The 26,964-nt window shown below is 42.9% G+C and overlaps 1 protein-coding gene across 6 annotated transcripts; it reads right to left on the minus strand.

Moving 5' to 3' along the window:
- Nucleotides 1-7,445: 7,445 nt before the first annotated feature.
- PABPC1 (poly(A) binding protein cytoplasmic 1) lies at nt 7,446-23,514 on the minus strand. Of its 6 annotated transcripts, none has more exons than XM_071738071.1 (15): nt 22,752-23,514; nt 17,769-17,962; nt 17,552-17,667; nt 15,606-15,745; nt 14,278-14,372; nt 12,607-12,744; nt 12,409-12,504; nt 11,690-11,962; nt 11,414-11,507; nt 11,125-11,232; nt 10,163-10,317; nt 9,660-9,744; nt 9,348-9,478; nt 8,982-9,073; nt 7,446-7,891 (listed from the first exon to the last, which is right to left on the minus strand). In XM_071738071.1, coding segments are annotated over exons 1-15 (1,911 nt in total). In that variant the 5' UTR covers nt 22,945-23,514; the 3' UTR covers nt 7,446-7,890. The 6 variants fall into 6 exon arrangements, with proteins under 6 accessions (XP_071594172.1, XP_071594171.1, XP_071594173.1 ...); XM_071738070.1 differs by having other exon boundaries at nt 8,978-9,073; nt 22,752-23,475; XM_071738072.1 differs by having other exon boundaries at nt 8,978-9,073; nt 15,615-15,745; nt 22,752-23,467.
- Between the last annotated feature and the right edge of the window lie 3,450 nt (nt 23,515-26,964).

Here is a 26,964-nt window from a genome sequence, read left to right on the forward strand (position 1 = left end):
CGCGCAGGGAAAGAGGCGGCCGAGGGGCCCGATGGCAGCGGGTAAAGAGACCCCCGAGTGACAGCTGACTGAGAAGCGATGGTAATTTTCTGTTTTTCAAGACACAAGAACTCGGGGCCGTCTGGCGGAAGGGGTACACAGCAGGTTTGTAGGAAAAGCAAGTCCTTTTATTTCTTTTCTCACGCTGCCACACTGGAGGTCAAATATGTTTCAAACAGCAGGTCTGTTTTTGAGTTGGGACTGTTGTTTGTCACTAATTGCCAGACAATAAAGATGAGCGATGGTTGCTGTATTTCATAGCTTCCTTTATGGTATTTCTGATACATTAAAAAGGGAAATGGAGGGAAAGGTGCTGCAGGAGCTGCCCCTTCCTTCTCCTGTGGAGCACCACGGATGTCCCTGCAGTGTCCCACGAGCAGTGCTGCTAGAAACCCACAGTGAGTTCCTCGGCATGGGAGTAATGGAGCTGAAATGTCTTCCTGCAAACCAGGGCCCCAGGTAAGCACAGCAGTCTGGACTCACCAGAAGAAAATTATTTGGGGATGGCCATGACTTAGTAACTGAGCTGGGGAAAAGCCCTTCCCAGCAGAACAAGTTTTGTACCTATTTTTTTCAGGAAACAGGATTAAATGTGGGCATTCTGGAGGAAATGGAGAAAAGTGAGTAAAGTAACATCGTGTATCGTGTTTGATGATGTGTTTTTATTCTTCATCTGTGCAGCCAAATAAAACTAGTCTGACGACTTCTGGAGCACCCATCCAACAGGCCTCTTACAAAGCCCTGCTTTGTAGCTCCTGGTGTTACAGGTGCCCTGTGGAACCTGGGGGATGAGGCACAGACACCCGGGGCAGTCAGTCCTTCCTCCTTGGAGCAAGGCCCCTGTGTGTATTCAGTGTTCACATCCCAAGCCGCTTTGCAAATCCACGTCTCCACTTGAAACCTGGGAGACAGGGCAGGTGCCTGATGAGTTTGATGAAAAAATGTGAAGTACAGGTAGCCAGAGGAAAGAGCTATGCTCCAGGCCAAGGGCAGGAATTTTCTGCTTCTGATGTTATTTTTAGATTGGTGGTCTTTTCTCATCTGCCTGAATCTGGTTCCCCTCTGGAACACCACAGAATGGGAAAGTGATCTATTTTTGGTGACAAATCTCTAACAGTGGCAAGAGTCAGGATTAAGCAAGCTTCCACTTACAGATCTTACACTGCAATATGATTGGGGCCCACTTTTTGAACTGTAATCTCTGTTTTCTGTCATGTGCTGACTTCAAGTTTAACCTAGACTGCATGTAACTCAAGGTCAAAGTTACTGCAGTGTGGCACAACTTTTGTTTTCTGGGCATCATTCTTGTTTTCTGAATGCTCAGATATCACATGGAACATTTTAAAAAGTAAATACCTCTGTAAAAAAGTAAATACAGCTATAGCCAGCTGGAACATGACTTGATTAGGAATATTTCTTCAACAGGTTGTGTGGGAGTAGTACACTATTTGGCAGAGATACACTGCTCTTAATGTGCAACAGGCCCATTAGGCTGTCCCAGCTTGTAATTGCTTTGCTTTTTTTTTTTTTTTTTTTTTTTCTTAATGGTTATATTCAACCCCAATACAAGTGAGAAACCTAAGAAAAGTTTCAAATTGTTTTTTAAAAATATTCCTTTTTTTGTTCTTGTTGCCCAAGTCCTTCAAAGCAAGCTCCAGCTACTCATGCCACAGAGTCTCAGAGCTGCCTAAGGAGCAGCAGTGAGGCTGCTGATGTGCTGAAATCTCTGCCTGTCTTGCTGAGTGTATTGGGTGTGAGTAGCAAGGTTTTAGTAGTGCAGGGGCTACAGGGGCCACCCAGAGGTGGCTTCTGTAAGAAGCTGTTAGAAGCTTCCCCAAAATCTGATGGAGCCAGTGGCAGCCAGCTCCAAGGCAGACCCACCACTGGGCAAGGCCAAGCCAGGCCTTGGGATAACATCTTTTAGGAAGCAAAAAAAGCCCCAAACCTCTGTGCAACACCAGCAGCAGTCAGAAGAGAGGAGGGAGAACATGTGAGATCAACAGCTCTGCAGACACCAAGGTCAGTGATGAAGGAGGAGAGGAGGAAGAGGTGCTGCAGGCACCCAAGCAGATTCCCCTGAAGCCAGGGGTGCAGCTCATGGTGAGGCATGCTGTCCCCCTGCAGTCCATGGAGGGTGGCAGTGGAGCAGATATCCAGCCTGTGAATGACCCCACACCAGAGCAGGTGAATGCCCAAAGCAGACTGTAATCCTTTTGGGAGCTCAAGCTGGAGCAGGATCCCAGCAGGATCTGTAGACCTATGGAAGGAGGAGTCCTGATGGAACAGCTTTGCTGGCAGGACTTGTGACCCTGTGGGGGGAGCAGTTTGTTCCTGAAGGACTGCACCCCATGGAAGGGACTCATGCTGGAGCAGTTTGTGAAGAATTGCAGCCCATGGGAAGGACCCATGTCAGAAAACTTTGTGGAGGACTTTTTCCAAGTAGAGAGACGCCATGCTGGAGCAGGGGAAGAGGATGAGGATGGCCCCCTGAGGAGGAAGAAGCAGCAGAGATAAAGTGACAAACTGCCCATTTCCCATCCCCTTGCACTGCTGTGGGAGGAGAAGGTAGAGAAATCAGGAGTGAAGTTCAGCTCAGAAAGAAGGGAGGGGTGGGGGAAGTTGTTTTTAAGATCTGGTGTTGTTTCTCATTACCCTACTCTGATTTGACTGGTAATAAATATATAACTCATTTCCCCAGGCTGAGTCTGTTTTGCCCACAATGGTAACTGGTGAGTGATGTCTCTCTGTCCTTATTTGACCCACCAGCCTTTCCTTATATTTTTTTCTCTCCTTTCCAGTTGAGGAGGGGGAGTGGTAGAGAGCTTTGGTGGGTATCTGGTGGCCAGCTTGGGTCAACCCAGTGCACCTAGCAGCCACATCTTAGCTTTTTCTTGTGTGCTCCTCTTGGCTTGCCAACTGAGAAATAACCTGTGCAGAAGAGAGGCAATGAGTGAGAGGCTGACTTGCAGCTCAGAAAAGGTGCTAATGTCAGCTGACAGGAGCTGAGCTTATAGGGATTCTCCAGGTTTCAAGACTTCACATGAGGATGGGGAAGTTCTAGACTCCCCTTGAGCTGCAGGTCCTCTTGCAGTCAGCATGCTGCCTCAGAAACTCCATCAGAGAAGACCTGCAGCATTTCCCAGCCAGATTCTGTAGCCCTCCTATGGCTTTTCATTGCAAATGTGGAGTGGGGCTTCACTTACTGTCATGTTGATATGGCAGCTCATTGATGTAAGGGGGCATAGCATTTAATTCAATGTGTTACATCATTAGAAGTAATGAGAGAAGAACTGAGACTTTTTTAAAATTAGCCTCCAATTCTGGTAAATCTAGGCCTGTGCTGCATTTACTTAGGAGACATTTCTAACCTTAAATCTGACTCTCAGGAGCAACCTGCACCCATGGGAAGCTGAGGAGCTCACTAGTAGGTTAAGCTACTCCAGCAGGGAGTGAAAATGTTGCTTGTGTTCAGGGAGCAATACCAATGGAAAAATCAGTCCTAGAAATAGAGCCTCCTACTTAATCCCAAGTAGGGTGGTCAGAACTGCTTTGCCACGTATCTGAAACGTTTTTATTACAAAAACCTGCTGCACTGTGGTCCCAAGGGCAATACTGTGGCTCGCTGTAGCATGTCAGTTTGGACCACAACTGCTGGCCCGATCGATAAAAAATACAAATATTTGTTGTTTTTTTTTTGTTTTTTTTTTTTTGTTAGGGTAAGGTGGGGGTTTTTTGTGTTAGTTTTTACATATATATGTGTGTGTGTGTATGCATATATATATATGTTTGTTTCTCCAGTTATTCCAAGCAAAAACGTGTCTAATAGATGCAGAACTCAGAAAACTTTTTTGATAAGAATCCTAATCCAAAATGGTAAGCCACTGTCTTTCGACATCCAATTGTCCATAGCAATTGCTAAAAATGTGTCCAAGAGGGAAATGCATTTAGATGGGAGGAATGATGGTATTAATTTTTCAAGGGTAGACACCTAAATAATGTAAACTAATAACTGCAATGACATTGCCTGACTCGAGAACATCTTTGCTCTCTATCATCTTGCCCCTTCCTTTCCCAGCACCCAGTGAAATCCAAATTTCCTGGACTTCTGCAGAGCAGCGAAGAGAATGCACGCAACCCAGGTTACCTGTGCACCAAACCTTTGATTTAGTTGCCCATAAAGCCCCATTCTGCTTGGGAAAGCGTGTGGTGAATATACCACCATCCTTTCATTCAGATTACCACTCATTTCAAGAGCAGACCCTGGGCATTTGCTGTGGTTAGAATGGAAGACCGGGACAGACTGAAGGAATGAAAGAGCAGAGGATGTAGCAAAATCAGCTGCAGGGCAGGGGAGGGTCAGTGTAAGCCTCTGACACAGGCCAGAGGGAACCTGTGACAGAAGGAAGTGCTGTCAGGAAGGCTGCCCATGAACCCAAGGGGACAATGCACTGCTGCTATTGCAGTAAAGTGATTTTTCTGTGTGGTGCATTGTTTTACAGTGGTATTCCAATGATACATTGATAGAGGCACTTCCAAACACTTTGTTCACTATCTCTTAAGAAAAACAAACAAACTAACAACCAAAAACCCCACAAACACTCCCCCCCATAACCGATTAAATAGGCATCTGGGGTATGTAGTGGGGAATTATGATGTAATCAAGAGCAGGAAGAAATATACCCAAGCTTTGTTTTCTTACCCCATCATCAGAAACTCAGCAGAATTGCCTCACTGTTTCATTCCATCACAAATGTTACCTTGTATTTCAGGCTGGTACAGATCCTAGTGCTTGACACACCCACAAAAGCCTTGTACAAAGCTGGAAGAACATCCCTTTCCCCCTTTTTCAGTTTCCCCTTATGCAAGAGGCTAAATAACTTCCACATTCTTACTAAACATAAAAATTATCTTGATTTAATTCCAGCAGACTCGCCAAAGGCACAATACCTCCTATCTGGGAAAACAAAGAAAAGTGAGGCAGGCTCTTACTTTTCTGCTAGGGCACTGAAACTCCTGCACATAGTTAGGTTTTTATATAATCCCGTAGACTTCCCATTGAACCTTTAATATCATCCAAGTCTTCAACATTTCTATTATGGTGCTAAATAATTTTGTCCTTTAAAGCTGTCTCCAAAACCTCAATGTTATTATTGTTGACAATACATAAAACTACAGTTGTAGAGTATCCTCTTGCAACGTATATACCATGATGTTTGAACCACCTCCTTAGTAGCATTTATTAATAAAGTTCAAAAATTCTTAGTCATACTCTTCAGCAAGATTGTAAATTAAAGGCTCACCAGTCTGCCTCCATCAGGACAGGACTGAACATAAGAACTGTACAAGCTTAACCTAATGCATTTATAATGAGTGATTTTAAATAGGACTCATTTAAATCAGATTTCACCTCTGTGCTAGGCTTATTTCTCAAGATCACTTAACAGAAGATATCTGGTCTTAAGATCCCTGCACAAAGCAAAAACCAGGGCACCCTCGAACTGTCTTCTGAGGGCCACAAGACTGCAACAATAGGTTCAAAGAACACTGGCATTCCCCCCATACAACATGGATTGCAGAGTGCCTTCCAGAAAGGACTCACTAACCCCTTCCTGTGATTTCATAGAAACAAACTGGATCCTTTCAATACATCAACTGGAACCAAGTGGACCACAGTGTCTACAGGTCTTGCCTTTGGCCATCATGAACACATTGACACTCCTTTCCCCCAGCCTGCCAGGTTTTGCTTTCTTCTCTGTAAAAGGGGAACATGCAATCTTCCCTCCTTCCTTTCTCCTCCTGAATTATTAATGTTGATCAAACAGCTTCCAGAGCCAGTTACAGGCTAAAATGGGTAGAAAATGCCATTTGTACTCTGCAAGTCTGCAGAAAGTACTCCCTCCTTAAAGAGCACAGCAAGAAAGGGCTCAGCTGCAGGATAATCCATCCATAGATGGGCAACTTCAATGTACCTGCTAACTTAACACAGTGAAAGTGTTTTGCAACAAAAGCTCTTGTTACTCTGTCTCTTCTCCCTTATGCTTTAAAGTTTTCATCCTGAAAACCTCTCAACCTTAGTGAGGTCCTGAAGCAAAATAAATACCTCATGGCTGATACCAGCTCTTCTCACTCTTGCTGGTCACTGGTCACTAGTGACTAACACACAAACTGACCTGAAGGCCCTATCAGCCCTAAGCAGGCAGCATTATTTCAATGCTATTGTACACTAGATCAGATTTAGATCAAAGCAGTGTTTTAAAGAGGCAATCCCCTTCAATTCCATTTAAAAAATGACAGTCAAATACCAGGATGAACCATGAAAGGGTCACATTTCACAGGAAGCAGATTCCTGGAACCAGTAAACAAGCAATAATTATTTCACCATGCACAAATTTGATAAAAGCCCCATGTTTTGCCCAAGATGAGTATGGAAAGCTCTGTGACATATTACAGGTGGAAGTTATACTGAAAATATCTTTGTAGTGATATTCATAAGGAACAGTAACTGCAGATCACATTCTCATTTTTCAAATCTGATGATTTAAAGCACCCTAACTATATCCTTTTTCAGTAATAATTCCGTAATTTAGTTACCATAGGGCTGAGATTTTCAAAGTTGCCTCGGACAAGGATTTGTTTAGCACATTAAAAAATGCAAAATGTAGCAAAGCCAGAGTTAAAGTATTGGGTCTCTTAGTAAGATCGAAAATAGTAACAGTAGCCATTCACTTGTTAGGGAACACCACTAAAAATACCTGACTGAGAGGATCAAGCAGTCCTTTCCACAAAGGACTTTTACTGTCTTAAGAATCATGATCTTTGTAATGTATTTTAATACATTAGCACCTGAAGGCTTATTTGTTTTATCCTAGGAATACCTCGTGGTGCTCATTGTTAACAATGGAATTGTGCAACACTGCCTGCAGCAGACAATGCTCGCTCAGTCACCCATATCCACACTGTGCCACCTCCACCCCAGGGATCATTAACCAGCTGAAAGACACAGCTGGAGACCTAGTAGGGATTGCTCCTTCCACCAAAACCTGTGAGAGCAAACATCACATGCAGGTGGTCAAATGGGAACAAGTGTTGTGTTGCACAATTCCATCACAGACCTCCTGTAACAACCTCTCTTACTGATCATATCAAGGCAGGGTACTTAAAGGCCAGTTTTTAATTAGAAAATGACAAAAGCTCAGACACCATGCTATTAAGAATTTAAAACTCAGATATGAATCCAGCTGGTCTTCTATTTTAATGCCTAAGTTTTTATTATCAGAAACAGGTGGTTAAACCTAAGCTTGTGTTCTCTAGAAACTGCTAAAACTACAGACTAAGGTTCCAACTTGTCAGTCTTAATTGTCAGTCTCATCAGATGTACACTGTACAAAAGAAATGACCACAAGTAATTCAGTGTTTAAGGAATTTTTATTAAACCAAGAATTTTATAATCCAAATTATGTTTCTTTGCTCAGCTATCAATTCTCACTGTCAACTAAAACAGTGGTGATATTCTGAGCTTTTCCACAGTAAAGAATTACAAAATTAAAGAAAGGAATGCTTTAAATTTTTGTACTGTGCTGAAAATTCTTTTCCCCCGGGTTTATAAAACATTAATTTGTTTTTTTTTTTAATTTTACTATTTTTTTTAAATTTTAAATCAATAAGTAATCTAGGACTAGCACTTGTTTTACTAGTCCCGGCGTTGCTCCGTACATAAGCTTCAAAGTTTCCTTTCCTTTTTTTATTTATTTTATATTTTGCAATGTTTTTCTCAATATTTAATAGTTTTTCCATGTTTAGATTTTTTTTTTCTTCGGTGAAGCGAAGTTCTAGATTGTAGTCCCGGATCTTTCTGCAAACAAAAACAGTATTGTTTATAAAATTAAAGCAGCACTGTATATTTTCTGACAAGCTTTCTGCAACTGTAAGCCAAACAGTACTTTGGGCTTTCACCCTACCAATTATCCCAAGGTTCTTCACAAGCAGCGAGGTATCAAGACTTAGTAAGACAAAACTGAACATAGAACTCTGCACAGCATGGCCTTGGGCAATGGCTTCACACAATAATTCCTGTGCTGGCTGCAGGTCACCTCTGCTCTTAAGGCCAGCATACCAAGGGTCATAGAATAATGATATTAGCAGTATTTTTCAATTTCCAATTACTAAAACATCACTGTCTCAGAGTTTGGGCATCTTAGTTTAGGACAGACAATTTATTCAGCACTTGTTTATCTTCAGTGTGAAAGCTGTCACCACCAAAAGATATGGAAAAAATTTGGAAGAAACACAACTCAAATTCCACCTCCAAAAGAAAAGTTGTGGAAACAAAAAGACCAAAAAAGAAAATGTTAAGTCATCAAATGTAGGAAGTTCATATAAAAGGCAAAACGTAACTGGACTGAATAGAAAATAGGCCTCTGTATCATCCTCAACTACCTTTTCCCCTTTCAAAATTGTAAAGATACCACTTTTTGCCTCTTGTCATGCAAAATTAAGATACTAACACCACAGAAGGCAATAAAGAAAATAAGTATTTCAATTGACAGCGAAGTTAAATTCACCAGAATGTGAAGTCAAGTTTAGTTTTTAACTACTGTATAATTTTAGGTTTTGGCAACTATATACAAATTAACAGTATAAATAAGATACCAATTTCTAATGAAAAATAGGGTTGGAACAATGTTTCAAGCTTACTTGCACAAGAGCATGAACAATTTGCATTTGACAGAACCAGACAAAACACCAGTAGCATTTGCTAGCCAAGAGCTACAGAACTGGCCAACAGGCTGGTACACAAAATCTGTTTACAATTGTGACCAGAGATGCTACTTTCTGTCATTACAAATGATTCAGAGCCTGGAAGCACCCCATTTATAAGGCCATGGACTAAGGACTATTGCCCCAGTCATTATAAAGCCACAATGCTGAGAAAACTTACTTACTAAACACTTGGAACCCCAGTGGGATTATTAACTGCCTTTTGAGCAGCCTCTTTAGCTTGGTGGGCTTGTAGTACGGCTACAGCTTCATCAACCTGTTAAGTCAAAAAAAAAAAAGGAAGCTTAGTAATTTCTGTATACTTAAGTTAATGAAGCAGTTTAAATTCTACATACAAACGAACAATGCTCACACTGTTAAACAGAAATAGGTAACATCACAACCCCAGTTCATGTTAAGTCACTGCCACCCTCTGCAAGAAGCTATTCTACCTCCTCACCCTGGACTATTGCTGTGCCACCATGAACACCTGTTAAACCAGTGCAGACTTAAATGCAGATAAAACCAGCAGGAAGTGAACATCCACCTACCTTCGAACGAAGAGATTCAGGAGACTCGAGCATGTGGAGGAGTTCAGAGTTGTCAATCTCCAACAACATCCCAGTGATCTTACCCGCCAGAGTAGGGTGCATGCTTTGAATGAGAGGAAATAGACGTTCGCCTAGAGAAGAAAAAGTTAAATTAGTGACAAATCTCATCTGAGAAGCACAGACTAGATTTGAGGGTAAAAGGAAACACCTTGTTCTACTGCTGAAACAATTTATTCTGTGTTTTCAGAATGATAGAGAGTACTCTGACTGTCCTTCTTCCACAAGGTATACAGAAAGGTATTGTGTACATACCTAACATCTGCTTTTGTTCTTGTGGAGGGGCAGAAGCCAACATGGAAGCAGTCAAGGGTTCCTGACCTTGCACATGGACAGCAGGCTGCAAATTAATTAAACACCAATCCAAAATTAAATTCTACTTCATAATTAGGTACAGCTTTAAATATCCAATTTTCCCCAACTCAGCATAAACAATGCCTACACTGCCAGTAAAATTAATAAATTACAACTGAGCAAGTTGAATCAAATGGTGCTAGTTAAAGCTTGAGGATTAGTATCAACCACTCCACTGAGGCTATCAAGCAACTGGAAAATATGAAGTAAGGGGGGATCATGACCTGTCCCAGGTGAACTAGAAATATACTTAAGAATCCAAGGCTCTAACTCTGCAGCCATAATGCAGAGCCTGAACTCTAGAGTAACAAAAACAACTCTCAATAATAAGCAGCCCCCCACCGCCACCCCCCTCTGCAAAAAAACACCACCAAGAGCACACACTGGTGCCTAAAATCCCATACCTGCTGCATAGCAACTTGTGGCTGTGTATTGAGATGCTGCTGAGGATTACGAACACCTGCAGCATATTTGTACTGTGGTACTGTGCGTACAGCAGGAGTAGCTGCAGTGGCTGCTGCTGGAGGACGTGGACCCACTGTTTGTGTTCCTGTATTAGCTGAAAAAATAACAATTCTGTAAGTGAATAATTGTGGTTTGGTTGTTTATTTTTTTGTTTACATAGTACAAATTAAAAATGACAAAGCAGATCAAACTGAGTATCTGGTTTAGGTATTGTATTACAGATTAATCTCAGCAGTACTGCCAACTATAACATCTGAAAGTTCAAATCTCAAACATTTACTGCATGTTATTTCCAGTCACTTCACTAGTTAATTTCTTTTCTTATATGCTACTGAAAAAAGATCTGTGAGGAAGCATACATTTTAGCTGGGTACTAATTGAATTTCATTCTAACCTCAAAGGACACTTGATTTGCTCAGCACAATATATCAACAATCATCTTTAAAAAGATACTTCCATGAAGTAGCTAAAAAATATTATTACCTAATTATATTCCAAGATAATTAAGACTCCATTATAATCAATTTTGGTTCATTCAGTGATGAGCAGATTCTGCATACAGGATACAGGCAGCTAAAATTGTATCATCTTAGTACTGTTAAATACAACCAACTATTACAATTGCCACAATGATGTTTAGAAATGGCAGCCACCATCCAATATTAAAATGCACACTAAAATAAATGTTTTATGCTAAAGAGATGGGGCCACAACACGTGGTGTCTTAGCTGGGACACTACTTAAAAGGACCTGCTAGAAGCTACTACCTTACTCAGAAAGAGCCAGAAAAGAAAGTTACCACATGTGATACTGAGCCTCCAAATGCCTTTAAGAGGTTACTCTGAATCTGCAAAATTACAAAAGAAGCCTAATACCTAAGGTTTACATAAATGGAACTCACCAACACGTTGTGCTGCCATGACTCGTGGAACTTGTGCAGCTGGTCTCATGTTATTAAATGGTGGTCTGGGTGCTGCTGGGCGGATAGCACCAGGCATGTTTTGGAATGCTGTGTTTTAGAGAAAATATATTAAGTTACATGCTGAAATACTGAGTAGTGAGAAGAGTTCAGAAGCAATACCACTAGTGTGGCAAAGAGAACACTGCAGTGGTGTGAAAATGTATTTAAAAGTGCAAATGTAAATGCTCTAGAGTTTACTATAATCACTGGAAAGAGGCAAGTGACTTACGATGAGGTCTGGCACCCTGAGCAGTCCAGCGAGGACTAGGTCTAGCAAGCTGAGCAAGCTGATTAGTAGGATAGTATGCAGCACGGTTCTGAGTCTGCCAAACAGAAAAAACATTGTGTAACTATCTTTGAAGGGCATGCTAGACAGTCATCACCTTTCTGATATGAAATTACAATGCTGACATTATGGACACGTACCAATAGTTACATTTACTGTTAAATCTAAACAGATTTTATCCACAACACAAAACATTCAGTAGCTCCTCTCTATACACACCTGTGGGATAGCTGCCATGAAGTAACCTGAAGGAGGTGCTGGCTGGTAAGGGTTGATTACAGGATTAGGTACTGCTCTTACAGTTGCCATTCTCTGCATATACTGGTTGGTGAGATGAGCCTGACGCTCCTCTTTACGCTGGGCTAGAGCTACATATAATGGTTTAGTAGCCACAATTCTACCATTCATTTCTGTGACAGCTTTGGTGGCTTCTTCTGGTGATGAAAAGCATACAAATCCAAATCCTTTGCTGCGGCCACCTTCCATCATGACCTGTCAGTACAAAATTTAGTTTTAAAACAAGAGAACGTTGGAATGTTGTATCTACTCAACTCACACGAGTTTCTTTTTTCAGCTTACTGTGAGACCACAAGTTTGTTTTACTCTAGTTATAAAAAGGAATATAATTGCTTAATTAATAGCTGTTACTGAATATAGATTAAAATCCCAGTGAAATACTGATGAGTGAATACTAATGAGCCTGTTATTGCACTAAGATACCATTTTTCTCACATTAATATCAGTATTCTATTTCAAGACAGGACAACCACATGAATTTAACCATGGGTGTTCAACAATCAAGAAAGTGTATGTCCACATATATACAGTATAAAGTAGCACTGTCAAGTGACTGGGTCACAACTGTTAGTGAAAAAAAGTCAGTGAAGGGACCACTGTTCATTTTCAGAGAAAAGACAAGTGCAGTCTATACACTTTACCTTTGCACTAGTGATTGTACCAAATGGGGAGAATTCTTTTCGAAGACGCTCATCATCAATCCCATCATCAAGATTTTTCACGTAAAGGTTTACACCCTGAAAAAGAAGGTGAAGTTATTTCTGAAAGCAAATGGGGGTCTCTGTAAATCTAAAAATAACGTAGAACAAAGTCAGCAACCTCTTGAATTAAAACTCAACCTGGTATCTGGTGATCCTGTCCTGCTTCATTTGTTCAAACTTGCGCTTCAGCTCCGTCTGTCTTTCCACTTTTTTCTGAGCCCGGCCAACGTAGATTTGTTTCCCATTGAGCTCTTTCCCATTCATCTCATCTACAGCCTTCATAAAAATAAAAACCAAACAGGTTAGCAGTGCTTTGTACTCCAGTGTTTTTCAGGAATGCAAAAAAAGATTAAAATATAAAAAGTTACACAGACTCCAGAAAAAGGGCCAACCCATCTAAAGTATCACTAACGTAAAAAAAAAAAAAAAGCCCAAGACTTCATGCTTAAGGTAAAATGAAAATTGCTTTCTGAGTGTTCTTCTGTCCAGCTAAAAAAAAAAAAAAAATCACAAGGAAAAAGTATCAAGTCACAAATCCAACTATTTCTCCAGCCTTACCTTACTAAAGACATAGAAAAGAAGCCAAATCAAGTTGAAAAAGTTCTGATTAGCACACTTGGCTTCTGGTTTTAGAAGTAAAATCTGAAAGTCTAGTATCTACCAGATTTTCTTATAGTATATGTTAAGCTACTGCTGGCATATGTATCTTACTATTTTTCTCTTTATTTTTTAGCATTCAATTAAGGAAATTAAAATTAGAGTATGAAAATATTAGCTTTCTTCCTTTATGCTGTTAACTATTAACATGTGAAAACACTAATTTATTCAATAGTTCTAAATCAGAAGTCATTAGTTTATTGCATACCTTCTTTGTGATCAAAGCCATTAAATACTTATTTACTGAGATATCAGAATTTTATGTTACTTAAAACACCCAACATGTGATTCTGACCACTGTAAGATAAACAATTCATCAGTGAATGGATGCAAGACAGATCAATGTAGATCTGATTTGTCCTAATCTCTTGCTTGTACACTGGCACTACTGACAAATCACTGAAATGCCTTTTGAAAAGCAAACTTTTTTTGTTGCCCTTATTTGTTCTGTGCTGAGTTTTTCTAATGATGCTATGAACCTACTGCCAGTCAACTGACACATCAAAGCTATCTATCAGCTGACAAACAATTAAGTTATACAGCATACTGGCATGCTATAGGCATATAACATGAACTAAAAGGACCCTTCTTTCCAAGTTACTCTTCAGAGTAAAAGCAGTATCAAAGGCTCTAGGACTATTTTCTTACAGCTGTGACAAACACAGTCCATAAAACTAACAGCTTTCCTGCTGACTTTACAGCCCTGAAGTTTGAAAACACAATCCTTACTGCCTCGCACAAATGTTTTGTGCAACCAAACTGGATCCGATGGTTCACCTGGGTTTGGGGGAGATGCAATCACCTTTGATGCTTGCATGTTGCACGAGGGAGTCCAAATCTCAATGAGACCCTTAAGCCCAACTACAACAGGTTATTATATAATACAAGACTCCCCATTTTTATACTAGTTCTGGCTGTCTCAGAGTACCTTGATTTAATAGGCTCTTCAAATCAGCTGGCATTTGCCTGCAAGAAAACATTCTAAATGACAGAAATGATGCCAAGTCATTTAGGAAACAGACGCCTGCTTTTCCAGTGTCCTTGGCCAATTAAAATCCCTTAGTGAATTCACAAGATTTCAAAACACTCAATGAAACGTATGATTTGGTTCTCAGTCACAGAATTCCTTAAAAAATAAGTCTGCAGGCTTACTTTTTGGGCATCTTCGTGTCTTTCAAAACTAACGAAGCCAAAGCCTTTGGATTTCCCACTCTCATCAGTCATGACTTTCACACTTAGGGCAGGACCTAAAAAGAAAATGAAATACTTATGCTTCCTATACAGAGTATATTCTACTCCTGTTTTGAACAGGCTGTTTTAAAGTCCCTGTTTTTAACTTGCTTCACCTGTAACACAAAGGCCTCCTGCACCTATTAACAGTATCTAGTAAGCATTATCCATTAATAGAAAATTGCTAATTACTCCAATGCTTAACTTCAACAATACTTAAGTCATGCTGAATTTCTTCCCTACCATATTTTCAAACAAATGGGGAGGGAATGTCACCTCAAAGTGAATTAAATTGGTTTTCTCATTAAAAATTATGACATTAAAAAATCATTACTGCTTCCATCCTTTGAAACAGGTGCTTTTTTAAAAGTACAGTTTTGAAAACTGGACAGGAGGCCTTTCTATTAAGTATGTGCTTATCCGTTTATCCCAGTGAAAAGCCACTGCAGTTTAGCAATTCCAAACCTTCGGAAAAATGCAGCGCAGAGACTCAGTTGAAACAGATATTGGCAGCTAAATCCACTACTGTTTTAACTTCAGTTGTGGAATTTCCTATAAATGTTGCTTAGAGCTGCTCTAGATTATCTCATACACAAAGCTTTGTCTTGCTCTACGTGTTATCCACTGGAGATCAGCAAAGGCACAGAAGAAAGTAAATAATAAAAAAAAAAGTTGAAGCTGAAAATAAAGCAGCTGTGCCCTACAAACCAGTGTAAGAACCTGTAGCTGAAGAAAGAACTTTGTCATTTCCTGTTTCAGTGGTGACACATACCTTGCTAGATCATCAACATGGGCCTGCCACAATTTTGCCCCATGCATAACTTAAGATCATGACACCAACAGCTTAACAACAGAAAAATTCCTTTTAATTTCATATTAGCTCAACTACTACAACGCAGCTCAATCACTAGAGGAGAAATGCTCCAAGTAAAGACAAGTCAATGAAACCAACAGCAAATTCATTTATCATGTATCTTTGCAGGGAATTCGTAACATCAATCTCTTCTAAACCAGAAAGCATTTATATTTGCAACTTCAAAAATTTTTGCAAAAAATTCTGCAGGGGATATTACTGCACTTGAATCTGAAACTGGAATGAAGTATTAACTTTTCAGTACCTTTTTAGAATTTTTTTAAAATCAACATCAACCAGCGGATCCCTTGTATTATTAAGGCACTGCACAGGTGAGATATAAGTAGTAAATTGAAGGTCACCCATGTTTGCATAAACTTAAACTTTAAGACATTACCAAACTTGCCAAAGAGTTCCTTAAGTCTCTCATCATCCATGTCTTCTCCAAAATTCTTGATGTAAACATTGGTGAATTCCTTTGCTCTGGCTCCAAGCTCTGCCTCACGTTCCTTGCGAGATTTAAACCTTCCAACAAATCTAGTTGCAGAAGAACAAAATAGTGTAGATTAAATCATCTCTGTCAAGGTTTAAAAATTTACTTTAATACTCTGGCACCTTTATAGGCATGAAATCCCTCAGATAAAATATTTACAGTAATACTTCATCAGAAACACAATTTCACTATTCTTTGCTACATCAGTGTGCTTATCACAGCTACCAGGACAAAAACACTTTCAAGCCACTGGCAAGATTATTCACTCCTATAAAACAACCTTTAGCAACAACAGGCACTGGACAATGGCTTTAGCCACTAGGTAAAGTGGCTAGACAAATATTCTAGATATCAGCTCCATTCCTGTCACACTAAAAAAGTGGCAGCCTTAAAGCAGTTACCATTCTTTGATCCTCTTTTCAAGCAAGAGATATTTACCTAACCTCCTTCACAAACCTTTCCAGCTTATGTCAAAGCAAGACTTTTGGTTGGTTTGAGTTTTTTTGCAGTGGCTTTTTTTTTAATAGAGAAAAAAATAGTTCAGCTTGGTCTTCAGTCAAATACCATTGCAAATTGACTGGGAACATCAAAGGTCAGATCATACTATCAGAGAAGGAACACAAGCTGAAAAGAACACTGTGACCTAAGGAACTGCCCTAGTACAGACATTACATGGCTAACACTGATTTCTGACTCTAATAAATTTATGCTGTCAAATTTTATTAGACTGTCTACCTTTACAGTTCCAAATCTGACAAACCAAATAAATTGGCAAACAGTAACACAGCATTCTCTCAGACTTTCAACAACTTCACCTGATTTATAGTAACCAAGGATTCAGTAGACTTTGACAGTGAGTGCTTTAACTCACTTTCAAAAATCTAACCTGAACAGAAATTCAAAGCCAAGTTAATTCTCATTTATTTTTCCAAACCAAGTTCATGTAAATCATGTGCTTTTAAGACGACATCCTGACCTTTCTTTACTAATATAAAAAGATTTTAAAAAACAGATGGAAGCTGAATAAACATCCACAGTATGACAGTCAAGCACAGAACAAGCAGGAAAACTCAAGTTCAAAAAAGTATCTTCTCCCTGTATGTTTTGATCCACCCATCTTGCCACATAAAAATAATCCGTGCTAATCCATGTTGATGCTAATTTATCTTTTTTTACAAACCCTTTAAAGTATTGACAGAGCTTTTTTTTTGCCACTAAACCAAATACCATAATGACCCCTTAGGCACAGCTCTGAGGCACACTTGATCCACTCACCTCCCCTCTCAAGTCTAGATACCACCAAGTAACCAAATAACTTTTTTCCTACAGCATAGAACAGTGATAATATTTAAAACAAGTTTCTCTAAGTTCTAGTTTCCTCCCCTGTTTCCTAAAAATGCCTATTAACAGCCATTCATATAAAAACATCAGTGTAATCTGACCACTGCTAGGACTGAGTAACTCTTGGGCTTTAAGTTTCATCCAAAAAAATGGACAACATACCTATCCCAGCTCTTAAAAAGGAAGTATGAGTCAGAATAGCTGATGGATTGTATTTTATCTCTAACAATACAATACAATATCTCTGTAATACAACAAAACTAGATAAGTACCCAAATTCATTACAGCATTGTCTTGTAGGTTAACAAATACATTTTTTTCCTCCAGTCCATTATTAGCCTTTTCTGAACTTATTCTGCTTTTAGTATAGGCAGGTGATTCCCAGACTTACAGTTCTTCATCACCTTTAAAATTAAAAACCATTTCTTCTAGGTAAGCTTTAAGTGTCTGTCCACTGTAAAATGAAATTCAGTCAGAGTTGACCCCCACCTATGTATTTATGTACTTACACTTTGCGGTCATTAAGCAGCATACCATTCATTTTTTCAATAGCTCTTTCTGCAGCTTCTTGTGTCTCAAAATGTACAAATCCATAACCCTTGGATCCATTTTCATCGCATACCACCTATTAAAAGAAAAACCCTCTTGTAATACCCATGGAATGTTTCCAGCATAAACACATTTCTTGTGTCAAAACATGAAACGCACAAATAATCGCCCACTAACCTTACAAGATAGGATGTTTCCAAAAGCAGAAAATGTGTCATACAAAGCTTTGTTATCAATTGATTTGTCCAAGTTCTTGATGAAGATGTTTCCTACACCACTTTTGCGTAGAGATGGATCGCGCTGAGACCACATGATGCGCACTGGTTTGCCTTTTATGACATCGAAGTTCATGGTATCCAAAGCTCGTTCAGCTGGAAAGACATCATGGAATCAGTAGGAAATGTCAGTTACCTTCATGAGCACGTAAACACCACTGAAACAACAATTTCTTCAGACTTTAAAAAAAAAAAGTCCAGCACCACCACCGAGACGCAAACCCAAACCTCCAACGTAAATAAACTCCACTCTTTTATTCACGTAAAAACTGACAGAAACTCAGCAGCACTTAGGAGACGGGAGGGAGCACAAGGCAGCTGAACAAACTCTAGAAGGATTGACAGCACCATGAAAAGATGGTACAGTGAGAGAAGACAATCAAGTGATGGCAACAACAACCTATTCCCCAGGAGGAAAAGTCTTAAATTGTGGAAATCAGCTGGCCAGTCCCACACCACACAGATGTACACTCTATCAATAGAAATGTTTTTAGGGGCACAGCTTGTACCTATACATAGGCTTCTGCAAACATGAACACGCCAACTCCTAAATCACCAGTACCCCTAAACTAATGAAATTTCTTTTCCAGGTGGGGTTCAAGCCTGGTTTGGGCAGATGCTACACACATTCCTTCCTTAGTGGCAAAAAACACCTGTGATGGATTTCTGGGCAAGGGATAGTTCAAGCAGATTTAAAACTAGTACTTATTTTTAAAATCTTAAATTTATATATATATAAAAAGCTCACAGTGCTCACATACAAACTCAAAGAGCAAGTATTAAAAGAGCAAAATGAAGGAACATAAACCAGGTTTTGTCACTGGGATGGAGCAGTTTTTCCAGTAGAACATTGTAACTGTCTTTTCAAAACCTGAATTTAAGATCTCTGTATTTAGATAGGGAAGTACCAAGGCTTCTTCAGTTCTCATACATCTCTTCAAAGCAACAAGACATGTCTGTGATGTTTTAAGTCAAGTTATTAAAGCAATACAGAGCAACAGTTCTCAAGTGTGGCAGACATAGTTTGCAACCTTCTACATTAGCTCTTTTTTGTCCTCATTCCTCTTCACCTGGAAGAGCACTGAAAGAAGTCCCAATATCAGCCAAAGTCACACTCCCTGATACCAACCCAACTTCATTGCAGTCTGCATATAGGAGAGCAATGAGATGTTAACAGGATTGATACTGTTTCAGTACTGGTTTAAAAACAGTAACCACACCAGTTAATTGTTTTCTCAGGAGAAGGACCAAGGTCCAGTTGCAAAACTCTTTATGGTTTTGTTCTTTATGTGCTGCTTTTATCTTTAGCTATGTATGGGATATCACAGCCAAAGAAAATTTGCAATCAGCCTCTGGTTCAGCTGGTACACCATGTTTTATGTCCTTTCTTGACATGTTTTCAGATTCCAAGTGAATATGAAGATTATATCCTCTGAAAGCCACCTGCAGAAGTTAACGAGACAGATATCTAATATTTAAAAAAAATAATCTACTGATACTATTACCACAACCACACGACAGAAGCGAGTCAACAACTGATTTAAACTGAAGCCACAAAAAATGAGCACTGTGTTTTAAATAAGCTAACAAAGCTTTCATGAACTTTAATATAAATTAAGCAGGAAAGAAAAGACAACCTAGATACTGATAATAAGAAACAAAAAGCATTAGGAGGCTTTATATTATAACAGAAAAATTTAAAAAAATTAGGTATCAGAGTGACCATGGCAGAAACATCTAATGATTCAGTCTTGCCCTGGAAGTCATTAGAATTATTACTGCCAGCAGAAGTGCCAACAACAAACAGTTCATTATTTCCAGAAGTGGTAACAGGGCTTTCCTTACTAGAAAAGAAGCTTTTCTAATTAATGCTAATTGCTTCTAGAATAATCCTGACGCTCCTCAAAAATGCATGTTCCTGGACACATTTCCCAAACATCTGACTCAAAGTGGGTCCACACCAGCCTCTGCCAACATTACCACTTTCAACTAATATTAAACACTTCTCTTAGACCAACGCAATTTCTCTACAAAGACAGGGACAGCGTGGCAAGTTTTTAACAGCTCTTCTCTTCTATGGGTATGGAAATACAGGAAGTACAGCAGAAGTACAAGAAATTTAAAGATTTCTGCTTAACCAGCACCACATTGTCATTACACAATGGATTTTAAATCATTGCTAGAATACCTCTGCAATCAGTTACATGCCACTCATTAAACTTCACAACTAGTAAAACTGGCTTACTTTCATTATATTTCAGCCCTAAAAGGCTGCTGCAAGTTTGCGGGAGGCAATTCCATTCAGCAGTTAACTTGTTACCAAGTGGACACACCTACTCCTGCTGTACTTTTGCTGATTCTGCTGGAGCTTTTATTGAATGAGTCACCAGTCCTCGTTTCAGTAGTGAGCAACTGGACAGTCCACTTCAGTAAAAATTTACTTGACACTAAACTGTGATAAACGTACTTAGCAATAGCTATAAAATAATAAACCTGAAAAACATGACCACTCAAAAACTTGAAGAGAGAAGAAGTGCTGTTTGAAATTACTTAAGAATATTTCTAGCTATATGATTAAGCAAGACTGCCTGGGTTTTCCTTTGGACTATGACTCAAATTCTGAAAAGTCACAACTATGAAGTGGGTGCATACCTCACAAATGTGTCATCAGGCCTAATTTGGTTTTGGAAAAGCTTTGAAATCCCAAATTTACAGACAGCTGGTAATGTTAAATGCATCTTCAAAGGCATTCTCAAAACCAGAGATAGTTGTTACTAGCTGTTTAGTAAGCACAGCCTGAAAGGCAGCTCAGGATTAGGCTAAGCCAAGACCAGGCAGCTAGTTTGGAATCAAAATTAAATCAGTGGTACTGTAAGAATAATCATTCACCCCCAGAACTCCTATTTCAAGGTTTCAGTAAATGGAAAGAACAATCTACGAAAAAGAAACATCAGCAGATGCTTTACAGGTGTTCACCAAGTGCAACAAATTCTTAAAATGCTACAAAAGTATAATTAAACAATATAATTTCAGTGTCTTTTTAAAAAGTGCTTCCAGATATGTGCTGGATGGAAGTTTGAGACAGATGAGAAATAGTTTCAGCTCTCAACTTGACTAGGTGTAGAATCAAATATGTACTTCCCAAAATCTGAAAATACTTGTAACATTTAGAGTATGGCATTTTTAAAGCAGCACACTCTCAAACTCTGAAAACAAGCATTGCTCAGGTGAAAAACTTGTATTTGTTCTACTATTTGACAAATTACAAACTAAGTCACATAACAATGAACAGGTTGCTCAACTAATGACAATGGTAAAGCCAGTGCTCACAGAATTCTCTCATTACTAAGGAGGAGAAACATTTAAATTACCTTTAACTTCTGCCTTGACATAATCACATCATGGTACTGAACTGTGTGCTAACGCCTTACTTTTCATGTTGAAAATAAACTTGCACCATGGGTTTTTACTGAATGAAAGCAAAGTATGTTAAAACAAGCATTAAAACAATCTCCTCCTAAACAATGGTTGAATAGATTAAAAGCTCTCTAAAGTGAGAGCTGATAACAGGTGGAATATCTGCCCATTAATAAGATGAGCCAGTAACTTTTACTACTTACATATAGATATCATCGGTACACCAAAGCCTGACCTGATAATGGCCATATACTAAAGCCCATTGTCAAAGCCAGTTAACCTAATTGTCTGAAAAGTTTGTAACTTAAATCTCTCACTTTCATATGCTTGAAAATAAAACCATTACAATAGAAAGCTGATTATTTAGCTGTACTTGAAAGCAACCTTTTCAGTTATGTTCAGCTGGATGAATTTCTTTAAATTTGACTCCAAAAAACTTAGAACGGATCACATTTGGGTTTTTTTACCGAAATGGTCTCCAAATGAACAAGCTGGTTTGCTCAACCTAGCACAAACATGACCAAAACTACACGGAAAGTTATTTCACTGATGTAACTTCTGAGAACCAGCAACACGTTGTGTAGAGCAAGTTTAATAAAAACAGAGCTTGAGAAGCACGATGTCAGAGAGTTTACCACAGAGAAATGGATCAGAACAGAACTTGGTACGTGAAAAGCGAGCAAAGGAGGCCCAAGTAGTTTCATCCCCCTCCCCTACCCGTGACACACCTGCCATGGTGTTTTAACTTGTTACGCTTTGGCCTGTGCTGTGACTGGACGTCCATAAAGCTACCAGGCCACCCTCGTACGTCCTACTTCTTTCTTTTGGTCTCTTAATCACGCACACACACCCAGCTCCTGCGTAGTCATTAAAAGGGGCTAATGACTATGATGCTTCCTTCAAGCTAGCCCTCACCTCGCATCTCCGATGGAGCGGCGCACGGAGGTGCCTGCCTGTGGAAGAGCCGCTCGCACACGCACACATAGACATCCTCTCCCCGCCCAGACGCCCGCCCCGGGCAGCTCCGCCCGGCCCGAGGCTTTCTTTCGGGCGTGGGGGGGTGGGAGGGGAAGCCGGGTCTTTCCCCGCACGTCGCCGGGGCCTCGCGTCGGCTTTCGGTTCCCGCCTCCCCGCCCCCCCCGGCCCGCCGCCGCCGCCACGAGGCGCGGGCGGCCCCAGGCCGCGTGTCAGCAGCAGCGGCGGCCCCGCCGCCAACTTCCCCCCGCGCGGCGCCAAGTTCCCCCGCGCCCCGGCAGCACCGCCGCCGGCCCCGGCAGCGCCCGGGCGGGGAAAATGGATGCGGGGCGGGGAGGGGGGAGGAGGGGGGGCGGCCGCCCGAGCGCTGGTGGGGGCGGGGGAGAAACATGGCTCCTCCACCGGCGACCGCCCCGGCTCTCCCCTCAGGCCTCCTCGCCCGCCGACCCCCGCTGCCCCCCCTCCCCACCTCCCCCACCCCGCGGCCGCTTACCGTCGGCGGGCTGCTGGAAGTTGACATAGGCGTAGCCGAGCGACCGGCGGGTGATCATGTCCCTGCAGACGCGGATGGAAAGGATGGGCCCGGCAGGGCTGAACTTCTCGTAGAGCATGGCCTCCGTCACGTCGGGGTGCAAGTCCCCCACGTAGAGGGAGGCCATGGGGTAGCTGGGGGCGCTGGGGTTCATCCTGCCGCCGTCTCCCGGCGCGGGAGGGCAAGGGGGGGGCGCTGACGAGGCGAGGAGGCCGCGGCGGCCCGGCGGTCCGTGCGGGCAGGGGCCGGCGGTGGCGGCGCAGGGAAGGGGCACGCCGGAGGCGGATTCGAAAGTCAACGGCTGCGGGCGGCGGGTGCGCGGCGGCGGGTGGAAGGGGCGGGAGGGTCTGGCTCACTCCGTGCCGGGCCTGGCGGAGGTGGCTGCGGCTGCTGCTGCTGCTGGGCTCGGCGGGGGTCGGTCTCGCTCTGTGTCTCCTCTCGGCTGCGCCGGGTCCGGGGGCTTCGCTTCACCGGGTTATTTTATATCAAACCGGCCTGTTGCAGAAGGTTGACGGGAAGAGGGAAGGTTTTTTTTTTTTAAAGGTTTTTTAGGATTTTTGGATTTTTTTTGGCTTTTTTATATTTTTAGTAATAAATGGTGCGGCGGGGCCGGGCCGGCGTGTCCGGGTGTCCGGAGCACACGCACTGCGCACACAGCTCCGACGGCGGCCGGGGGACAAGGGGGAGGCCGCCGCCCCGGCCGCGCACTATATATACCCGCCCCGCCCCCACCCGCCCCCACCGCTCCGCACGCCACGCACCGACGGCGCCCTCCGCGCAGGCGCCGCCGCGGGTGGGGCGGAGCGACGCGCGGGGCCGGGGCCCGTCCGGGAGGGGCGGCGGCTGCCGCGCATGCGCCGCGGCCGCCGGGGGAAACGGCCGGGAAGGAGCGCGCCTGCGCCTGGCGACGTCACGGGGGGTGGCGAGGGCTCGGCGCCAGCGCGCATGCGCATGCGTGAGAGCACACGTGCGCGGGGGGGAACGGACGGGACGGGACGGGAGCCGGAGGGGGTCAGAGGGCGCGTGCGCACTGAGAGGCCCAACCGGCGCGCGGGGCGGCGCGGGGCGGGGCGGGAGGCGGGAGCGGCCGGGCGCGTGCGCCGCCCCGCCCCGCGCGCGCGGGGAGCGGGCAAGGAAGGTCGCGTGCCGGGCGGAAGGGGGTGGGCGCGGGCGGGCCCGTTGCACATGCGCGTGAGGGCCGCTTCCGGGGCGAGGGGCGGCGGTGCGGGAACGCGGTGCGGGAACGCGATCGCCCCGGGGCCGTGGCGCCGTCGCTGCGGAGGGCGGGGCGGGCCTCAAGCAGCCACACGGCGAGCGGGTGTCCGCCCAGCCCGTGCCGCTGCCCCGGCGTGAGGAGTCTGTGAGGCGTTCCCCGGCGGTGCGCAGGCTCAGGCCTGGCTCGGCGGGGTGCTGAGGGTGAACGTGTCACGGGTGGCTCGGGCGTCGGTAACGCGGCCTGGCGGGGCTGGTGCGGTTCCTGCAGCCTTCCCCAGGTTGGTGAGGGCAGGTGCTGGGTGGGGGAGCCCAGCGGTGCCTTCAGCCAAACCCCGCCCTGCGCCCGCCTCTTCGGGACCGCGGGTTTTGCTCCTGAAGCAGTGAAAAGAGGAAAAGCTGAAGCTGCATCTCCGGGAGGGAATGGCAGTACCCTGGCAAAGGCGGTGTTAGGGGAAACGAGGCAATCGGTTTCTGCTCTGGTTGTTCTGATGTTTGTGTCTGTTGTGTTAAAACGTTACAGTTCTGGGTGCGGATTGAATGGTATTGAGCAGTACCTGCTCATCTTTTGGTAGCTCTAACGTGTGTGTGAAGCATTTGCCATCTTTCTAGATATTTTGGGAAAGGATGAGAATGGCAATCGTGCTGGCAAACCATTAGAAACTTGTGAACATAGTCATTTGTGTCGTATAAAGAATTTTTCAGAGGAGCAGCAATCCTGTAGATTTTAGAAAGGCTGTGACAAGTGTACTATTGATTTGTTTTTAGCTTGCTTCAGCAGTCCTAAAAGAAACAAAGCATTTCACAAAGAAAAGAAAATATTTTCCTATTCTTTAGAATTCTAAGGTTTTCTAAGTGGAGTTTTATATTACCAGCTACCTGAATGTGTTTCAGATTGTCTCAAAAATATTGAATCAAATCAAATGTGCTTCATTCCTGCTAAACAAATGAGTACAAATGTAAAGCAAAGAGACAGATTTGCAAGTCTTGGAGATAACAACTTTTTCATGTTTGATGTAGATTTCTTTCTGTGTGGTGTTACTTTTTTTTTTTTTTTAATAGTTTCAGCAGAAAGTATTGTCTGTATTTTCGTATCTTGGTTTATTTTTTTCACCAGCATTTGCTATCCCAGTTTTAAATAGAGCCATAGGAGGGAGTGCTTGTGGAATTCTGCTGTCAGATGTGGAGGACTCCACTTGCATTCAGCAGCAGCTGCAGTTTTACTGCCTCCCTTTTTGTTGGAGATCACTCAAGCCCACAGCAGAGCCCCCACCTCCCCCTCTGCTTCATGGCACAGGGTGACATCTTCACCCAGCCTCACCCCAGGGTGTCACACTGAGATACTGACTGCCTTGGGAACAGCTGACAGTGCACTTCTTTGGGCCCAGTTCTATTTAATATCTTTATTGATGATTTAGATGAGGGGATTGAGTCCATCATCAGCAAATTTGCAGATGACACTAAGCTGGGGGGGAGTGTGGATCAGCTGGAAGGCAGGAGGGCTCTGCAGAGGGACCTGGACAGACTGGAGAGTTGGGCTGATTCCAATGGGATGAGGTTCAACACGGCCAAGTGCCGGGTCCTGCACTTTGGCCACAACAACCCCATGGGGAGCTCCAGGCTGGGCACAGAGTGGCTGAGAGCAGCCAGGCAGAGAGGGACCTGGGAGTCTGGAGTGACAGGAAGCTGAACATGAGCCAGCAGTGTGCCCAGGTGGCCAAGAAGGCCAATGGCATCCTGGCCTGGATCAGGAACAGCGTGGCCAGCAGGTCCAGGGAAGGGATTCTGCCCCTGTACTCAGCCCTGGTGAGGCCACACCTCGAGTCCTGTGTCCAGTTCTGGGCCCCTCAGTTCAGGAAGGAGATTGAGGTCCTGGAGCAGGTCCAAAGGAGGGCAACCAGGCTGGTGAAGGGACTCCAGCACAGATCCTATGAGGAGAGGCTGAGGGAGCTGGGGCTGTTCAGCCTGGAGAAGAGGAGGCTCAGAGGAGACCTCATCACTCTCTACAACTCCCTGAAAGGAGGGTGTAGCCAGGTGGGGGTTGGTCTCTTTTCCCAGGCAACTCTCAGCAAGACAAGAGGGCACGGTCTCAAGTTGTGCCAGGGGAGGTTTAGGTTGGACATTAGAAAGAATTTCTTTACTGAGAGGCTGATCAAGCATTGGAATGGGCTGCCCAGGGAAGTGGTGGATTCTGTGTCCCTGGAGATATTTAAAAAGAGCCTGGATGTGGCACTCAGTGCCATGGTCTGGTAACTGCAGTGGTAGTGGATCAAGGGTTGGACTTGATGATCTCTGAGATCCCTTCCAACCCAGCCAATTCTAGGATTCTTCCTACCCCTCCTATTGCAGTGGTTATGTCTGTCAGACTGTTAAAGCAAACAGCCAGAGCTGACAGTGTCTTACAGAGAGGTTTGAGATGCTGGTTAGAACTTAAACGGTCATTTTTATGGAAAGGAAAAGGAAAAAAAGAATAAATCTCTAGTTTTAAAGTACTGGTTTATAATGCCCTCCCTAGGATGTACTGTGTACTGTTTCTGCTGTCTCCCTTCCTTACCCAGTTCTGTTCTTCAGCACCTCCTTTCCTCCTTTCTTAAACTGATGTTTCTTTCACACTTCTCTCTTCTTGGCACCTGTGCATATTCTTAAATGTTTTTTTCTTGCCTAGGCACGTTCTTGCTCCTTCTTGTGAGTTAGGTCACTCTGTTTCAGTCTTCAGTGCTTCTGGGTGATGGCAAGAAAGAGCCCAGAGTATGGTAGGGCATTTCTTCTGCCCAATTAAAAAAAGATGACAAGCTTTGCTAAGCAGAGAGGGACTTTTTTGGTGATCTTGCTCAGAGCCTTGTAACAATGTATGACTTCTAAATTTTTCCAAGATGAAATGCAATTAAGGCAGTAAAAGTGACCTTAGCTGGGTAACCAGCAAAGTTAAAATTATTATTCAGAAGCACTGAAGCTTTCTAAT

The sequence above is a fragment of the Heliangelus exortis genome, chromosome 2, assembly GCF_036169615.1.
Source record: "Heliangelus exortis chromosome 2, bHelExo1.hap1, whole genome shotgun sequence".
Classification (NCBI taxonomy): domain Eukaryota; kingdom Metazoa; phylum Chordata; class Aves; order Apodiformes; family Trochilidae; genus Heliangelus; species Heliangelus exortis.

Bases quoted from the DNA above. Each gene is read 5' to 3' on its own strand.
- PABPC1 (XM_071738068.1), bottom strand. From the start codon at position 22,649: ATGTTTCTCCCCCGCCCCCACCAGCGCTCGGGCGGCCGCCCCCCCTCC. The intron at 11,233-11,413 runs GTAAGTCACTTG...TCTAAAACACAG, and splicing joins TCAGGGTGCCAGACCTCATC to CATTCCAAAACATGCCTGGT. The intron at 9,074-9,347 runs GTAGGTGGATGT...TTGACTTAACAG, and splicing joins CTGAATCTCTTCGTTCGAAG to GTTGATGAAGCTGTAGCCGT.